Below are 17,991 nucleotides of genomic sequence, written 5' to 3' on the forward strand. Positions count from 1 at the left end.
CGTAGATATTTGAAATTTTTTCAATTACCTCAAAGGCGAATAATTCAAAATTTTTATGATGCTGAAAATACATGCATACATACAACAAAGCTACATTATTAAGCGTTGTATCGAAATAAATCCCCGCCAAAACACTGATAACGCCGCTGTCGCTGTTGTGTAGTTATTACGGGCGTACTATAAAGCCACGGTTGAGCTGGTGATCGATCAACAAACGCTCGAATTGTTTCAACGAAAGCGGAAGCACACCTAGTGTAATATCTATCATACACAAATTTTAAAACTTAAATAATTAGACAAAATGAACTTCAACAAAATTTTCGTTCTGATGGCTGTCTTCATCGCGGTCTTTGCTGGTCAAACCGAGGCAGGATGGTTAAAAAAGATTGGCAAGAAAATTGTAAGTCTCCAAACTGAAATATATTTTTCTACAAATACTTAAGAAACCAAGTATTTATGAATTTCCAATTTTTGTCCGTAAAATTTCAGGAGCGCGTTGGTCAACATACACGAGACGCCTCAATCCAGACCATCGCTGTGGCCCAACAGGCAGCCAATGTGGCAGCAACATTGAAGGGATAAGCTGAATGTTTCCCTGCCCCAAATATATGTTTACAATTTTTATAGCTTAATTTAAATTAATATTATTTATTAGACATTTTTGTGACTGATTTATGAGTAGTAAAACAGAAGAAGTATTTTATTAAAATACAATATTGACAAAAAATATACGGATTCTTTACATTTCTTAATAACATTTCCACTATCCTTCGAACAGATATTTTCTGGTTTAGTAGGTGTCTTAAATATAACTTTAATATAACATTTAAATAGTTGTGAATTTAAAAAATATTGCCGTGAGGCAAACAACGAGAAAATTGTGTGCTTTGCAAATAAAATAAAATTTTACCAAAGAACCCAATTGCCGACCATATATGATAATAACCTAAAATATGGATATCGTTTGACTACAGAAAGTGCAGTTGGTTACAATTTTCGAAGGGAATCTTTAGAAAAAAAATGAGATTTTCAAGAAATTTAAATCTAATCTAGAGGAAACTGCCGTTAATAGTAAAAGTTACCATAAATTGTAATAAAATAGTTATACCTTTTTGATGGTGATGGTTTCAAGTATTCTCCATTAGCCCCTGACTTTCTATACTACAATTAAAAATCAATGCAGGTAAACTATTTTGCAGCCGTTCAGTTGAGGTTTATACAGACTCGTGGTCCATATTATGGCAATCCAATAAAATTGTGTGAATCTAATTACAACGGTTGTCCACCTCATATCATATTTGCCAATGGAATAATACGAATACAAATATAGCTCAAGACTTAGAAAGCCATAAACATCATGATATACATAAGTACATATGTTTTTGATGTTTGGACAGCAACATACATTGTGACAAAAAAGTACACGCAAATTGTAAATAAAACCGTAAAAATTCAGTTAGTTATCAATATTTATTTTGTCGCTTTCAAAGTAATCCCCATCAGCGAATTTTGTTTTATCTCTTCGATCGACTGAAAACGGGCTCCACGGAGCGACGATTTCAGTTTGAGGAACAAGAAAAAATCACACGGAGCCAAATCTGGTGAATACGGTGATTGATCGAAGGCATTCAATGCGTTTTTGGCTTTAAATTCGGTCAGAATTGTGGCTCGTGTAAAATACATGATTTGTTCTTCCACAATTCCAGCCGTTTCCGACGAATGTTCTCATGCAAATGCCGCAATGCGCTGAAATAAAACTCATTATTAACCGTCTCTCCTTTCGGAACAAATTCCTGATGCACCAAACCACGAATATCGAAAAAAGATGTCAATGAGAAACACCTTGATTTCCTCGGCTCATGTTATAATGCTCTCCATGAATGTTGATTGTTTGCATCGTCATATCCAAAGTGATGTTTACAGTAATCTTTTTAAAAGAATTCGGCTTTATGTGGAACGAGTCGAGCGAGAACGCGTTTTATTCCCAACATATCCACCAAAGTCTTTCCAACGGACTCGCGAGAGATGTCGAGCTCTCTTGCCATCTCTCTAATACTTGCCGGACGATTTTTAAGCACCATATCCTTCACATTTTTAATATATTCGTGAGATGAAGAGGTCGAAAGTCGTCCAGAACGAGGCATGTCTTCAACGATCTCTCGATCGTATTTGAAGGCTTTAGACCACTTGTAGGCTTGTGTTTTTGATAAAACTGTATCACCGGAAGGTTTTTCCAACATTCGCAACGATTCCGCACACGAAATTTGGTTAGAAATACAAAATTTGAGAGAAATTCTTTCTTCGGTATTTTTATCCACAATGTACATATATTCAAATAAAACCCGTCATTGTGGGAACTACCTTCATATAGATCTTTGTACATAACATAAATATCATAATAAATATACTTAAAAGATTATTCTTGTCAAATAAATCTTTCAATACATTTCTGAAAAAAGAGAAAAATTCCAGTTTTTAGTAAAATGCTGTGGTAACATACATACATATGTATACCTGAAATTTAACTTTCGGATCTAAAAATATTAAGCTGTCGGACTTAATTATAGCAAATCAGTAAATATCGAAAGTTTACAGACCGAAATCCAGTTCTTTAATGTACTCTTTCTTGAGTTACCGACGGTTATTTACACAGGTGTTTCCCAAAATGACGTTAGTAAAGAGATTTGACATTTTGCAAAAAAAAAAACAGAAATGAAAGAAATACGAAACTGTGATAAAGAGGAATCACCTAATACCAAGAAAAGCAATTAAAATGACGTCGCACCAATAGTTCGCGAATGAAATGCAGTTCGGTAACCTTCTTTGTATTGTTGGATTGTAAGTAAGTGACGAACGAAAGTTACGAAAATTATGACAAAGAAATAGCGAAACCACGAACATTCATTAAATATGTTTATACTAAAATATATGCGTCTGTAGCTCCATGTATGATTAATTATTCACAAAAATACCCTGTAGGAAAATTTAATCATCACTCTCGCAAAATGAAATAAGCTGACTAATTAAACTAGAGAAAAACTATTATTTATTAATGTAAATTATTATATTTAATTAACATTATGTTGAGAAAACAACCCATTTGGTCATTCATCAAAACATTTCTTTTAAAAACATTTAAAAAGTGATTTCATAAATAATGAAAATATAAAGTTTTAAATTCGATATTTGCGAACATTATGACTTGCCTAACAAATTTTATAAACAAACTTCTTAAAAAAAGTATAAGAATAATCCGAACTACAGTTTGAGGACACCAAAACGCTAAGTCAATTAATTTTGAAGCAGTAAATTATTCACTAATATCAATTTTAGTAACGAAAAGTTTATCAAAATTATTTAAAAACAAGTAAGGAAGGGCTAAGTTCGGGTGTCACCGAACATTTTGTACTCTCGCATGATAAAGTGATAATCGAGATTTCATTATACGTCATTTATATATTTTTCAAATACCGTATTTTTGTAAAGTTTTATTCCGCTATCATCATTGGTTCCTAATGTATACATACATATATTATACAGAGAAGGCATCAGATGGAATTCGAAATAGCGTTATATTGGAAGAAGGCGTGGTTGTGAACCGATTTCACCCATATTTCGTACGTGTCATCAGGTTAAGAAAATATTATATACCGAATTTCATTGAAATCGGTCTAGTAGTTCCTGAGATATGGTTTTTGGTCCATAAGTGGGCGAGGCCAAAAAAAGCCTGGGTGCAGCTTCCTTCTGCAATTTCTTCCGTAAAATTTGGTGTTTCTGACGTTTTTTGTTAGTCGGTTAACGGACTTTTAGTGATTTTCAACATAACCTTTGTATGGGAGGTGGGCGTGGTTATTATCCGATTTCTTCCATTTTTGAACTGTATATAGAAATGTCTGAAGAAAACGACTCTGTAGAGCTTGGTTGACATAGCTATAGTAGTTTCTGAGATATGTACAAAAAACTTAGTAGGGGGCGGGGCCACGCCCATTTTCCAAAAAAATTACGTCCAAATATGCCCCTCCCAAATGCGATCCCTTGTGCCAAATTTCACTTTAATATCTTTATTTATGGCTTAGTTATGACACTTTATAAGTTTTCGGTTTCCGCCATTTTGTGGGCGTGGCAGTGGGCCGATTTTGCCCATCTTCGAACTTAACCTTCTTATGGAGCAAAGGAATACGTGTACCAAGTTTCATCATGATATCTCAATTTTTACTCAAGTTACAGCTTGCACGGACGGAAGACAGACATCCGGATTTCAACTCTACATACTCGTCACCCTGATCGCTTTGGTAATATAATTATATCTGACTCTTTTAGTTTTAGGACTTACAAACAACCGTTATGTGAACAAAACTATAATACTCTCCTTAGCAACATTGTTGCGAGAGTATAATAATTATTTTTTAGTAATGAAAAATTTGGCAAAAAATAATTTTTTTATGAATATATATCGGATATGAAATCAAATAGTTCAAAAATTGTGTCCTCCATCGAAAGTAATTCCGAAATAGACATTAAAACTTGATATTTTCGTTGACATAATTTTACTGAAATCTTAGTTAATACTTTTCCTACAGGGCATTCTCAATGAATACAGTTATTTTTGTGAGTATAAACGCATTTATGAATGAAGCTGAGCTGAATTAATTGAGCTCTTTGTTTACGTGCTTTTACTCATAAAATTTACTACAAATGTAGATATGAACATATGTGTGATGTATGACGATTAAAGTGATTTTTTGTTTCCGAAGCTCAAAGTGTAAATAACCGAGGCATTTCTTTGTAGGTGAATTTCATTTGTTGTTGTCAAAGATTGGGGAACCTAACGATGATTCAAAATTAACCCCAAAAACAATGATTGATAACAGAAGCTGCGTCTTGTATTTAAAAATTGAGTAATTGGCCCCAAATGTGAGTAATGACTATTAGGGGAAGCCTGTAATGTCAGTGACCAACGAGTTGGAAAATAAGATACACATTTCGAACATGAAACCAGGTTTTGCAGGCACCAAGTACAAATAACGCTAACTAACGGGTGATCCACGTATAAGTACTTTTTTCAATAGACTTTGAATAGATAATATTCGACCGAATAGACCACGTCCAGCGCGCAGTAAAGAAAATATAGCTGCCGTAGTTGAGCGTGTTCACGAAGACCGTGGGATTATGTCGGCGTCGTTCGCAGCAACTCGGACCGAAGTATGTAACGTACGTTTTACGTTGAGATCTTAAATTGTAAGCCATTAAAATACAGCTTGTGCAAAACTGAATCCATTCGAACTTCCCAAGCGATATAACTTCACTTTATGGGTTCTTGGTTAGTTCCAAAAAGATCCGACGTTTTCGAGCTAAATTTTGTTCAGCGATAAGGCCCATCTCTGGCTCAATGGGTATGTAAACAAGCAAAAAGCCACATTTGAGACGAAGAGCAAATTGAAGAGATTCAACAGCTGTCATTTTATCCCGAAAAAACAGTTTGGTGTGGATTGTGGCGCAGTGGAATCATCGGTCCATATTTCTTCAAAATTGATGCCGATGAGCACCTAACCCTCTATAGCGACGGTTATCGCGCCATGATAACTGACTTTTTGATGTCTGAAATTGAAATTGGTGATCTCGGCGACATTTGGTTTCAACAAGACGGCGTCACTTCCACATTGCATCAATTAATGGATTTATTGAAATAACACTTTAGTGAGCAGATAATTTCACGTTTTGGGCCGGTCGATTGGCCACTAAGATCATGTGATATCAAACATTTAGACATATTTTTCCTGTAGGGATATGTAAAGTCTGAAGTCTATGCGGACAATCCCGCTTCGATTCAGGCCAGTTACCAGTCGAAATGCTCGAACGAGTCATCGAAAATTGAACGTATAGAACATTTGAAAGAGATAATCTTCAAAAAATAAATGCCAAAGAATGTTCTTTCGAATGATAATAAACATACCTCATTAGATTTGAAGTTTCGTTGTGTTTTTTCTTTTCTTTAAAAAGTTAGGGAACCTCGAAAGGGACCACTCTTTATATAACATAAGCCGCTTGTTAACTCAATTTTCGACTTTCTTCGTGCTTTCGGTGCTTTAATTTACTTGCATAACGCGAATAATTCAGCAGGAAAAACGATTTTTCATACCACACATTAGCACTCACTTTTGAACTAATAACCTGTCCAATAAATTATTGCGGTGCCCCTCTCTCTATTTAACTGAAGGGGTTATTCTTGTGAATTACAAAAAATCGATTTGTTATCTAATATGTACATATATCGAATAATACAATATATTTGAGAATATTCTCTGAAAATTTTAAGTTGATCAAAGAAATTGTTCTTGGATATAATAATCTATTTGTCAGATAAAGATCGAAGAAATAAAATTATGACAATAACTTTTTCACAAAAGAGGAGTTTTTTTGAAGTCGCCATTTTGTCGAAACAAAAAATTTTAACCAGATCTTCGATTATTATCCATATTCATTTGCAGTATTAATAACTTTTTTTGGGATTTGGATTTGTGATAATTTGAAAAAGGAACATCTTCCTCACCGACAAACACTTTTTGTCGGAGAATTTAGCAATATTTTTTATTTATTGAGTTATTTTAAGCTGAGGTTGAAACAGCTCGGCAGTCATATGTACATTCGATTAACCAGGAGACATGCCGGGATTGACATTAGTGCCTCTTCAAATTCGCGTTCGGCTCAAAGCGTTTTGTCGATTTATAAGGGTCTTCTAGTCAATTTTATAAGCGTTCCTGGTACCACAATAGACCGTGATTATAAAAAAGTTGGCCATATTTTCAATGTAATATAATATATGTAGAGGCTTCCGAATCGAATTAGTTCGATCAAATAATAAGAGTAATGGTAATGTTCTCGAAATTTCTAATTCAATCATGGATTTATTCTTATTTTCATCCAAACATATCTTTTACAAATACACAACGAATAAAACTTTATTAGTTTCAATATACAGTTTCAATTAAAAAATTTTTTCCATAATTTTTCAAAGCTCTGATCAGTTTGAGATGCTTGGTCAATTAAATCCACTTTCTTTTGCAGCAAAGCAATCTGAAAAGGAAAACACTTGATATTAACCCGAAGTATTTGAATGTATTATGAAATAACTAACAGCTCTCTTGGCGAAGTCTATGTTATTTTGCAGCAAGCCAGAGAGATCGCCAAAAAAATCCTGCTGTTGGCATTCCACGTACGCAAGAAGCAGAAACACAGCACATATTACCGTAATTTTTGTAATCATTGTAAGATGGATTGCTTTTTTTTTAAAACGGTATCCGACGATTACGAATACGATGGACAACGGAAGTTACTTTTACTAGAAATAACATCTAAACACGCGTGATTCAGATTTTTAAAGATTTCTATAGGGCTGTTAGAGAGTTTACAAATTAGACACGGTAGCAAATTTGATTGACCGCAACGAAATACCTGGTGTGACCAATGAAATTCCCTGCGATTATAATAAGAATGTTCCACACAGTGAGCCACTTTTACTTAGGTAGACAGTGTGCTGCGCTATACGCTACAGTGGCTTGATCTTAACAAAAGTTTTCGATACAAAGCCTTGATTTTGATCGATCACTTTATATAGTGGTTCGATAATACAGTGGTCCGTTATCGTCAGAGAGTTGGTGAAGAAGTTCAGATCGATATCTCCAAAACAGAAGGACTACTATTAGATAGATCAGTCAATTGTATATGTATACCTTTTATAGCGTATCCGACGTTAGCTTCTAGGAATCGTCACTCTTAAAAATTTGTAATGAAAACATGTAAGAATAGGCTGTAGTAAGCAAAATTTCTTGAATTGTCTTTGCATTAGTACGAGATAAAGACGACCACCATTTATAAATCGAAATGCATAACATATAAGTGATATGGCGTCAGACGAAGTAGCGGTAGCCAGTAGAATCGATATATGGACCTTAAGGGACAAAATGTAGCTAGATTGCACATCATGTTAGGATGTTTGTATCAGGTTTCTTCGGTTTGGATCTCAGAGCTACGTACTGTAAAAGTAAATAATTCGAAGAGAATCACAATGATGTGCTATGGCAACCTAGAACGTTTTATGACGTAGTCATAGATAAAATTATTTCAAAATATATCTATTCTAACAAAAGTTATTGCTTGCATAGACGAACAGGTAAGCGGAAATACTTTCAACTCGTTAACTGGCTGATTTTGTTATATGTGTACATGTATATAAGTCTCTATATATAACGATTTGCTTTAGATATTCCTAAAACTATAATATAGAGTTCCACACTTTGTAAGAGTATAACGAAATGATCAAATAAAAATTGGAATATGTTATCAAATGAAAGTTTCTTCGAAGTCATAATATACATTCAAGAAAACATTGATATCAGGATGTCACCTACTCAAAAGTGGAAAAAACTATATAACTATAATAAATACTTATGTATATGATCATCTTAATTTTATATGAAGCTATAATACCTAGATTTGAATATACTCCAGCAAGCGCTGAGTACCATTGCAAGAAATCCCCGACAACGCGCTGATAACAACAAGTGGCGCTTGATTGCATTTCCGTTGTCCGCGTGCAAAGAGTATAAAAACAACCACAAGCTGGCGAATGATCAACAAACACAATTTGAACGTTGAAGAATACAGTACTTCTCAACAAGCTTAAAATAAACTCACACTAACAAAATGAACTTCAACAAAATTTTTGTTCTTCTGGCTGTGTTCATTGCTGTCTTCGCCGCACAAAGCGAGGCGGGATGGTTGAAAAAGATTGGCAAGAAAATTGTTAGTGTCCAACAAATTCTCAAAACTGGAATATATTCCTCTACAAATTCTTAAATTACAAAACATTTATTAATTAAACTCAATTTCTTTCCATAAAATTTCAGGAGCGCGTGGGTCAACATACACGAGATGCCACCATCCAGACGATTGCCGTAGCGCAACAGGCCGCCAATGTTGCGGCAACATTGAAGGGATAAACTCAACATGTTTGGATGTTGTTACAACAAATATTTATGTACTTAAATTAGTTTAGTATTTATTTATTTAGACCATTTTGTGGCTAAAATTAAAATTATAGTAATTGAATAAAATCAAATATTCCAAACCATACACGCTTTTTATTTTTACGCGCCATATTATCAAACAAAATGGATATAAGCAAAGCCAAGTTTGAAGGAAAAATATATTTCTAACAAGTTTCCAATTTCAAAAAAAAAGAAAAAAATCAAGAAATGAAAAGTAAATAAACCTAATACTAAAAATTAAATAATTGTGATTATGTGTTTGTTTTTGTTAGCACAGAAGATATGATGGGTATTTTTTCTGAAAATATTGTATCCACTTCAATGTGGAAAACACTTACTCTTTGCAAATATTTCCCCTGCTTGAAGGCTATTGTTTTGATAAGCACTACATTAAGCATTAATGAAATGTTTAAATGTTCTTAATTCGTACCGGTAGCTTTTTGAAGCACATTCGGCGATATGTGAACGTCATCGCAAATATGGTATTTATCTCTATAGCCAACTTTCACAGTTGTACAGATCGACAGGCCCATTTTCACATTCTCATCTGGTGAACGTGTGCACTATTGGTTAAAATTGTAATGGATTGTCAAAAAGGCTTGCGGTATTTTTATTGCATTTTTTATTGAAATTGAAATGAATTTTTGATGACTCATGCCCAGCTCTTGACCGATGCTACGGCTGCTACTATGCCGGTCTCTTTCCACCATTTCAGACGACAGGCCTTCCGGAGCGTGGCGCATCTTCGACCACCTCTACACCAGAACGAAAACGTTGAAACCATCGTTGTGCGGTGGAAATGGAAACTGTATCGGGTCCATAAACTGCACAAATTTTATTGGCGGCTTGAGATGCATTTTTACCTTTATCGTAGTAGTACTGTAAAATATCCCGTATTTTCTCTTTTTTTTTTGCTCCATGTTTGCGACGCTATAACTCACGAACGACTTAAAAGAAACGACAATCAATCTAACACGTGTTAGCGCGTGAATTGAGCTTTCCAAAAAGGTATAGCATGACCCGATGCGACGAATAAAACTAGAACTACGCGCTTTCAGCGCCAACTAGCGAAAATTCAGCAAGACTTTTTTGACAACCTATTATTATGGTTTACGAAAAATGTACTATATATGTATATATTTAATTTCTATAATACCTATTAGAAACATATAAATAATATCAGAGTGGGGATTTCTGCAACCATTGGTCTTTATCCGGTCAAGGACTGTCAACTTGGCAGCATTTTGAAGAATGTTTTTTCTCGATATAACAATAAAATATATATGTGATGATATACATATTTACCACATATATTTTAAACGTGCTACTCATTCAATACTCATTAGTTCCCTAGAGCTCATATTAGGGGTATTCTGTTGGATCCACATTGGACAAACCAATTCAAAAGTATAAAAGCTTATGTGAACACGGTAACAAATCGGCACCAGTCGTCAAAATTTATGCCTTGTACCTGTTTGTCCCCGAATTTAATATCTGGGACCTTAAATTAGGATCCCAGTGTTCAAAAATATTACAAAGATAAGAAAAGATAGAATTAAAATATCAAAATTCAAATTTCTTTCATACTTTTAGGATATATTATATAAATTTGTCTGTTGGACAATATGAATCAATCCAATAGACAATTAACTCCAAAGTCAGGACTTATTTAACAAAAAAAACAATAACCTTATATGAACATATAGTCCCAGTCCCAGGCTGTTGAACTATGAAGAAGTTTGTTTAAATTTATGAATGCTTCTACTCTACTAAGAAGAAAAGTGGGGCAAAGCAACATTTTCTGTAACCAAACATGAAAATTATTATTATGTTAGAAATATTTTGGATGACCAGAGAAGCATGCTTCGTATTTGCGTATTTTTTTATCTATTCAGGAAGCTCTTAGATAAAAAATTTATTCAATTTTATTGTAAAAAAATAAGCAAAAAATTATTACAAAATAGTCTCAAAAATAGATCAAATTCTATTTTGAGAATTTTATAAAAACATGGGTTATATTTGCCAATATAGAAATCAGAACTATGGTTTAATTGGACCGAAAAGCCCCCAGCTTCTCCAAAATCGCTGACACCACATCTTTGTTGCAAACAACTCCTCGCTTTGGGATATTCAACATTCCTCAGAAAATAAACTAAATTTTGCCCATCGTGGAGACTTTAATGACTATATGCACATATGTATATATTAGAGTGAGTAAAAGACGAATTTTTTTTTCGCTTGCTACTCTCGAAATAGGATCTTAGATATCTTCTAACTAAGGAAACCTCTCCAAATTTGAGCTCTTAAATCTAACTGGAAAATCCATCGGCCAAAACTGACCAGATCAAAAATGTCAAATCTCACTTCCAAATACTTGAAAGAATATATCGTGCCATAGTGCGAACCGTAAGTGATCATTTTTGTGGAGTAGTAGATTTCCTACAAAACTACGAATTTTCCGAGTTACAGTTATTATTTCATTGAGTTATAGAATTCAAAAAATTAATCTGTCTTAGAATAATTAAACTTTAACCGTTAATATCTTTTTAACGGTTAGGCTTATGAAAAAATCATAAGAGACATTTTGTAGAGCATTCAAACACTTGGACAGGCTTTCCTAGAGGTGTCTAAGACCTCTTTTTAGAGTATCAAACGGCGTATCAGTTTTTTTACCCACCCTAACATATATGTATGTATGTATGTAGAACTGCATGTTCAAGTGACAAACATTAATTTACCTGTAATTCAAGCACTACTAAATGAAATTGAAAATTATTACAAATAAGAATAATTGCACATATTCACTTATATTGTGTAAATAATATTTTTAATTGCACAAATTAAGACAAAGACTGATAACACAAAATTTAAATGATGCTGAAAACACATACATACATACTTAGCAACATTTCTACTCTCTTCAGTGGAAGTTATGAGTGGAAAGAAATCCCCGAAAACGCGCTGATAAGGAAAGGTTCCGTTTGCATTGTATCTCTGTCTTGCTATAAAAGCAAAGCTGCCTCAGTGAACTATCAACAAACACAATTCGAACATCGAAGAAAGTGGAAGCATACTAACTAGCTTTAATAATCTTTTATACAAACAAACAAATATACATACATAAACAAAATGAACTTCAACAAGATTTTCGTTCTTCTGGCTGTCTTCGTCGCCGTCTTTGCTGGACAAACTGAGGCGGGATGGTTGAAAAAGATTGGCAAGAAAATTGTAAGTTAGAAAAAGTAACTCAAGACTAAACTATATTACTAACTGATCTCAATTTCATTCCTAAATTTCAGGAGCGCGTTGGTCAACATACACGAGATGCCACCATCCAGACTATTGCTGTGGCTCAGCAGGCAGCCAATGTTGCGGCAACGTTGAAGGGTTAACTGAATCTGTTCGGAAGACCTAAATAACATATGTGTACCTAATTTAAGACTAATATTTATTTATTTCGAAAATTTTGTGACTGATTTCTGGATATTGAAATAAAAGTATTTGAATAAAACTAAATTTTACCCAAAAGTTTTAGTTAATATTATCTAAACCTTGGTTATAGGATTCTAAGAAAAAAAAAGAACTTCCTCTTAAGGTACGAACAATTTCGATGTTTTCGTTGACTAATTTTTTTTTCTGCTAGTATTATTATACTCAAAACGGGTTAAAGGTATTTCTTATGAAATGTCGGAAGTCATTAAGGTGCTCTATAAAAACATTAACAAGGATAAAATAACTAATATTTCTATAACACACATAAGCTGTCCATTATCGTAGCAATATTTTCAACCTTTTCCTTCGATCTCATCAAAGCATATATTCAAACCTCATCAAGATCAAAGTCTTAGAAACCAAAATTCAATTATTAAATGGTTTTTGTTTAGTTGAAAGATGTTACCAAGGGTTATTTGAGCGAGTGTTTCCCAATAAGACCTACACAATTTCCAACAACAAAAGTTTGGAAAAAAGGTTTACCAATCTAAAAAAAAACATAAACGAAAAGATATGAAACTGTGTTTAAAAGGAATAACCTAATACTAAGAAATATAATTAAAATGACGATTCACCAATAATTTGTGAATGAAAGACAGATCGATTACCTTTTGTTCTGTTGTTGAGTTCAATGTAAGCAAATATAAATTAATAAGAAATGAGACGAACAAAAGATAACGAAATGATTAAAAGAAATAACGAAACTAAAATCGAAGTGGACGTATGTATGTAAAGACTAAAAACGCATAATAACAACTAAAAACAAGGAAAAACGTTAACTTCGGCGGCACCGAAGCTAATATACCCTTCACAGGTGCATTTCTTTTAGTAATTATGTGTTCAGTTTGTATGGAAGCTACATATATGCTATAGTAATCCGATCTGAACAATTTTTTCGGAGATTACATTGTTGCCTTAGAAAATAATCTGTACCAAATTTGGTGAAGATACATTGTCAAATGTGAAAGTTTTCCATACAAGAACTTGATTCCGATCGTTCAGTTTGTATGGTAGCTATATGTTATAGTGGTCCGATATCGGCCGTTCCGACAAATGAGCAGCTTCTTGAAGAGAAAATGACGTTCGCAAAATTTCAAAAGGATATCTTAAAAACTGAGAGACTAGTTCGTACATATACATATATACAGACAGACGCACGGCGGACGGACTGATATGGTTAAATCGACTCAGCTCAACATACTGATCATTTATATACATATATACTTTATAGGGTCTCCGACGTTTCTTTCTGGGTGTTACAAACATCGTGACAAACTTAATATGTATACCCTGTTCAGGGTATTAAAAACGATAGCCTCGGCTACACCGAAGCTATAACCCTGCAAAGGTGAATTTCTTAAAGCTTGAAATGGTATAAAAAGATATTAATCTTGATTTTGATTGGTCAGTTTATATGGAAGCTATATGCTATAGGTGCAGAGGCATGGACGATGATAACATCTGATGATATGATAGGTCAAGTTATCTGAATGGACGAAAACACTCCAGCTCTGAAAGTACTCGACGCAGTACCCGCCGGGGAAGCAGAGGAAGAGTAAAACCACCACTCCGTTGAAAATACCAGATGGAGAAGAACCTGGCTCGGCTTGGAATCTTCCATTGGCGCCATCTTGCGAAAAGAAGAAACGACTGGCGCGCTGTTGTTAACTCGGCTATAAGCGGTATAAGCGTAAGCGGTTTCTACGCCAGTAAAAAAAGAAGATATGCTATAGTAGTCCAATTTGAATAAAGTATATTATTATACAAAATTTTTCTCAATAAAGACTTGATTTGATATATCAGTTTGTATGGCAGTTTGTATGAGCAGTGTTTTAGAGAAAAAAGGAGGTGTACAAAAATTCAAATTGATATTTCAAGATAAACGTACGGATGGCTAAAAGGACTCAGCCCGTCATCATTAATTTATATTATATGCATATAGTTTATCTCCAACGTTTCCTTCTTGTTGTTCAGGGTATAATAATGAAAGAGCTTTGTTTTAATAGTTTCTTCAAACATTTCAATTCATGCTTTTCTTACTGAGTTATTTAAAAAGTTTCTTTGTGGATGCGTTCATAGATGTAGTTATAGATTTGTATTTACAAAAATATTGAATAAATGAAACAGAGCTGAGCTAATTACACAATTTTTTTACGTTTTTATAAAATTTACTATGCAAACATTCATGCATGCAACAGATGGGTAACGATAATTCGAGTGATTTTTTTATTTCCGAATCACAAAGCGGAAATAACCGAACGTTTTATTTGCGTATGGTTTTCATTTGCTGTTGCTAGATGATGGGAACCAAGCTGCAAATCGAAATTCCCTCCAAAAACACTGATTAATAAGCAGCTCCTTCCCGAGCTCTAGAGATTGACTTCTAATGGGAAGAAATGTATCAAGCATTGTTTATTAAATGATGCCGGACAAAGACAAGCAGGTTCAACAAGCCATAATATATTTATTCTCAGGAATATATAAAGCGAATAGTTTTTTATAATAAAGTTTTTGAATTAGATGATGCTACAATCCGACCCAATTCGACTTAAACATAAATGCGTTTGAAATTTCAGCCCAGAGACAATCACCACTATAAAGTATTACTCTTCATTCGAATCTGGATTTAAATTCCTTAATATTTTTCCAAGAATATCATACAAATATTGAGCATTTTCGTTCACCGCATTAACTACTTGACTCTGAAAAGGCAAGCACTTGAAATTAATAACGGAAGATATGAGTGCATCAAGTAAATAACTTTCGTTCCTTCGTTTAGATCCTCCAGCCAATCGGCCTGTGTGAATTCCACAGACGCAATAAGTAAAGAGACAGCTAAGATTATCGCGATTTTTATACTTTAGAATGTCAAGTTTACATTTTGCCATAAAGAGATCGACGCTTACAAACGAAATGGCCAAAGAAAAGGTGATTTTTGCTTTTCTAAAATCTTAGTGATAAGAAAGCGGAGAAGCAGGCTTAACTCTAAAAATCATTTTTGTTGTTTTTTTTTTCTTAGAATCCTATAACCAAGGTTTAGATAATATTAACTAAAACTTTTCGGTAAAATTTAGTTTTATTCAAATACTTTTATTTCAATATCCAGAAATCAGTCACACAGTTTGCTAAATAAATAAATATTAGTCTTAAATTAGGTACACATATGTTATTTAGGTCTTCCGAACAGATTCAGTTAACCCTTCAACGTTGCCGCAACATTGGCTGCCTGCTGAGCCACAGCAATAGTCTGGATGGTGGCATCTCGTGTATGTTGACCAACGCGCTCCTGAAATTTAGGAATGAAATTGAGATTAGTTAGTACATATAGTTTAGTCTTGAGTTACTTTTCTAACTTACAATTTTCTTGCCAATCTTTTTCAACCATCCCGCCTCAGTTTGTCCAGCAAAGACGGCGACGAAGACAGCCAGAAGAACGAAAATCTTGTTGAAGTTCATTTTGTTTATGTATGTATATTTGCTTGCTTGAATGAAAGATTATTTAAGCTTGGTGTGCTTCCACTTTCTTCGATGTTCGAATTGTGTTTGTTGATAGTTCACTAGCTCAGCTTTGCTTTTATAGCAAGACAGAGATACAATGCAAACGGAACCTTTCCTTATCAGCGCGTTTTCGGGGATTTCTTTCCACTCATAACTTCCACTGAAGAGAGTAGAAATGTTGCTAAGTATGTATGTGTGTATGTATGTGTTTTCAGCATCATTTAAATTTTGTGTTATCAGTCTTTGTGTTAATTTGTGCAATTAAAAATATTATTTACACAATATAAGTGAATATGTGCAATTATTCTTATTTGTAATAATTTTCAATTTCATTTAGTAATGCTTGAATTACAGATAAATTAATGTTTGTCACTTGAACATGCAGTTCTACATACATACATACATATATGTTAGGGTGGGTAAAAAAACTGATACGCCGTTTGATACTCTGAAAAAGAGGTCTTAGACACCTCTAGGAAAGCCTGTCCAAGTGTTTGAATGCTCTACAAAATGTCTCTTATGATTTTTTCATAAGCCTAACCGTCTAAAAGATATTAACGGTTAAAGTTTAATTATTCTAAGACAGATTAATTTTTTGAATTCTATAACTCAATGAAATAATAACTGTAACTCGGAAAATTCGTAGTTTTGTAGGAAATCTGCTACTCCACAAAAATGATCACTTACGGTTCGCACTATGGCACGAAATATTCTTTCAAGTATTTGGAAGTGAGATTTGACATTTTTGATCTGGTCAGTTTTGGCCGATGGATTTTCCAGTTACATTTAAGAGCTCAAATTTGGAGAGATTTCCTTATTTAGAAGATATCTAAGATCCTATTTCGAGAGTAGCAAGCGAAAAAAAAATTCGTCTTTTACTCACTCTAATATATACATATGTGCATATAGTCATTAAAGTCTCCACGATGGGCAAAATTTAGTTTATTTTCTGAGGAATGTTGAATATGCCAAAGCGAGAACTTGTTTGCAACAATGATGTGGTGTCAGCGATTTTGGAGAAGCTGGGGGCTTTTCGGTCCAATTAAGCCACAGTTCTGATTTCTCTATTGGCAAATATAACCCATGTTTTTATAAAATTCTCAAAATAGAATTTGATCTATTTTTGAGATTATTTTGTAATAATTTTTTCCTTATCTTTTTACAATAAAATTGAATAAATTTTTTATCTAAGAGCTTCCTGTATAGATAAGAAAAATACGCAAATACGAAGCTTGCTTAAAGGGTTTCTCTGGTCATCCAAAACATTTCTAACATAATAATAATTCTCATGTTTGGTTACAGAAAATGTTGCTTTGCCCTACTTTTCTTCTTAGTATGCTTCTACTTATTCATAAATTTAAACAAACTTCTTCATAGTTCAACAGCCTGGGACTATATGTTCATATAAGGTTATTGTTTTTTTTGTTAAATAAGTCCTGACTTTGGAGTTAATTGTCTATAGGATTGATTCATATTGTCCAACAGACAAATTTATATAATATATCGACTAAAAGTATGAAAGAAATTTGAATTTTGATATTTTAATTCTATCTTTTCTTATCTTTGTAATATTTTTGAACACTGGGATCCTAATTTAAGGTCCCAGATATTAAATTCGGGGACAAACAGGTACAAGGCATACATTTTGACTGGTGCCGATTTGTTACCGTGTTCACATAAGCTTTTATACTTTTGAATTGGTTTGTCCAATGTGGATCCAACAGAATACCCCTAGTATGAGCTCTAGGGAACTAATGAGTATTGAATGAGCAGCACGTTTAAAATATATGTGGTAAATATATATCACATATATATATTATTGTTATATCGAGAAAAAACATTATTCAAAATGCTGCCAAGTTGACAGTCCTTGACCGGATAAAGACCAATGGTTGCAGAAATCCTCACTCTGATATTATTTATATGTTTCTAATAGGTATTATAGATATTAAAG

General features: G+C 33.6%; 5 protein-coding genes across 5 annotated transcripts in view; 4 read left to right on the top strand and 1 right to left on the bottom strand.

Moving 5' to 3' along the window:
* Positions 1 to 17,991, top strand: part of LOC126750859 (cecropin-1-like) — a 479,399-nt gene that overhangs the window by 446,156 nt on the left and 15,252 nt on the right. The window lies entirely within an intron of this gene.
* LOC126750870 (cecropin-1-like) lies at positions 235 to 729 on the top strand. Its single transcript, XM_050460637.1, has 2 exons — positions 235 to 400; positions 490 to 729. Exons 1-2 carry the CDS (start codon positions 302 to 304, stop codon positions 580 to 582), a joined length of 192 nt encoding a protein of 63 aa, XP_050316594.1. The 5' UTR covers positions 235 to 301; the 3' UTR covers positions 583 to 729.
* LOC126750869 (cecropin-2-like) lies at positions 8,623 to 9,127 on the top strand. Its single transcript, XM_050460636.1, has 2 exons — positions 8,623 to 8,802; positions 8,907 to 9,127. Exons 1-2 carry the CDS (start codon positions 8,704 to 8,706, stop codon positions 8,997 to 8,999), a joined length of 192 nt encoding a protein of 63 aa, XP_050316593.1. The 5' UTR covers positions 8,623 to 8,703; the 3' UTR covers positions 9,000 to 9,127.
* Positions 12,087 to 12,563, top strand: LOC126750863 (cecropin-1-like). Its single transcript, XM_050460630.1, has 2 exons — positions 12,087 to 12,275; positions 12,347 to 12,563. The coding sequence occupies exons 1-2, from the start codon at positions 12,177 to 12,179 to the stop codon at positions 12,437 to 12,439; spliced, it is 192 nt and encodes a 63-aa protein (XP_050316587.1). The 5' UTR covers positions 12,087 to 12,176; the 3' UTR covers positions 12,440 to 12,563.
* On the bottom strand, positions 15,609 to 16,088 carry LOC126750865 (cecropin-1-like). The gene is made up of 2 exons (XM_050460631.1): positions 15,897 to 16,088; positions 15,609 to 15,825 (listed from the first exon to the last, which is right to left on the bottom strand). The coding sequence occupies exons 1-2, from the start codon at positions 15,993 to 15,995 to the stop codon at positions 15,733 to 15,735; spliced, it is 192 nt and encodes a 63-aa protein (XP_050316588.1). The 5' UTR covers positions 15,996 to 16,088; the 3' UTR covers positions 15,609 to 15,732.

Source organism: Bactrocera neohumeralis, chromosome 2, assembly GCF_024586455.1.
Source record: "Bactrocera neohumeralis isolate Rockhampton chromosome 2, APGP_CSIRO_Bneo_wtdbg2-racon-allhic-juicebox.fasta_v2, whole genome shotgun sequence".
In the NCBI taxonomy this organism is placed as follows: Eukaryota; Metazoa; Arthropoda; class Insecta; order Diptera; family Tephritidae; genus Bactrocera; species Bactrocera neohumeralis.